This window comes from Corapipo altera, unplaced genomic scaffold, assembly GCF_003945725.1.
Source record: "Corapipo altera isolate COAL_440 unplaced genomic scaffold, ASM394572v1 57916, whole genome shotgun sequence".
Taxonomy (NCBI): Eukaryota; Metazoa; Chordata; class Aves; order Passeriformes; family Pipridae; genus Corapipo; species Corapipo altera.
In genome coordinates, this window is record NW_020889011.1 from 1,641 (window position 1) to 2,440 (window position 800).

The window sequence follows — 800 nt, forward strand, 5'->3', positions numbered from 1 at the left end:
GGCAGGATAACTCAGAGATATGGGGACAGGGTGGGATAACTCAGGGATAAGGGGTGGGATAACTCAGGGATAAGGGGTGGGACAGAGGGAACCGTGTCTTGCCTGGGAACAGGGACATGGCACAGGGACAAAGGGTTCTGTGTTCTACCCAGGGACAAGGAGAAGGGTCCCATGTCCTGCCTGGGAACACTTAACCTGCGAGTCACACTCCTGAGCCCCTTCCCGGGAAAGCTGGGGCATTCCAAAAGGAGGCAAGTCAGTTTTCCAGAGCCACTCTGGCACCAGTTCCTGGCCGTTTTGGGACGGCTCAGCAGCGCGGGGGGTCTCCACCCTGGGGGTTCCCACTCCCCCTCCAATCCCAGCCTCTGGAATTCCCCCCCCCCCCGTCTCCCTTCGGCGCTCACCAGGATCCCGTACTGCCCCTGGATGAAGTCGGTGGCCTCCCGGGACGGCCCGCGGATGTCACGGAGCATCCGCGGCTCCCGCCGCACCTTGGGCACGGCCGGCACCTTGTCCATGAACTTCAGCTTCGGCTTCTCCGGGATGGTGATTCCTGCCGGGACAACGCCGGGATGAGGATCCCCGGCAAGGCCGCGGGCGGAGCCCCGCGCCTCCCATCGCCGCTGTACTCACCGCTGTAATCCGGCGGCAGCACCCACTTCTTGAGGCCCGCGCGGGGCATCGCCACTGCGCCGGGACCTGCGGGGTAGAGCGGGGGGTCACGGCGGGGCCCGGCGCCCTTCACGGTGTCCACCGCTTAACGGAGGGGGGGCCCGGGGTCACCCTCTCCACGCCCCGCC

General features: G+C 66.4%; 1 protein-coding gene across 1 annotated transcript; it reads right to left on the reverse strand.

Annotated features, from left to right (window-relative positions):
* Positions 1 to 256: 256 nt before the first annotated feature.
* Positions 257 to 756, reverse strand: MRPL16 (mitochondrial ribosomal protein L16; the record flags this gene model as incomplete). Its single annotated transcript, XM_027633259.1, has 3 exons — positions 257 to 275; positions 364 to 553; positions 634 to 756. Coding segments are annotated over 3 exons (332 nt in total), but the record flags the coding sequence as incomplete, so codon positions are not given.
* Positions 757 to 800: the final 44 nt, after the last annotated feature.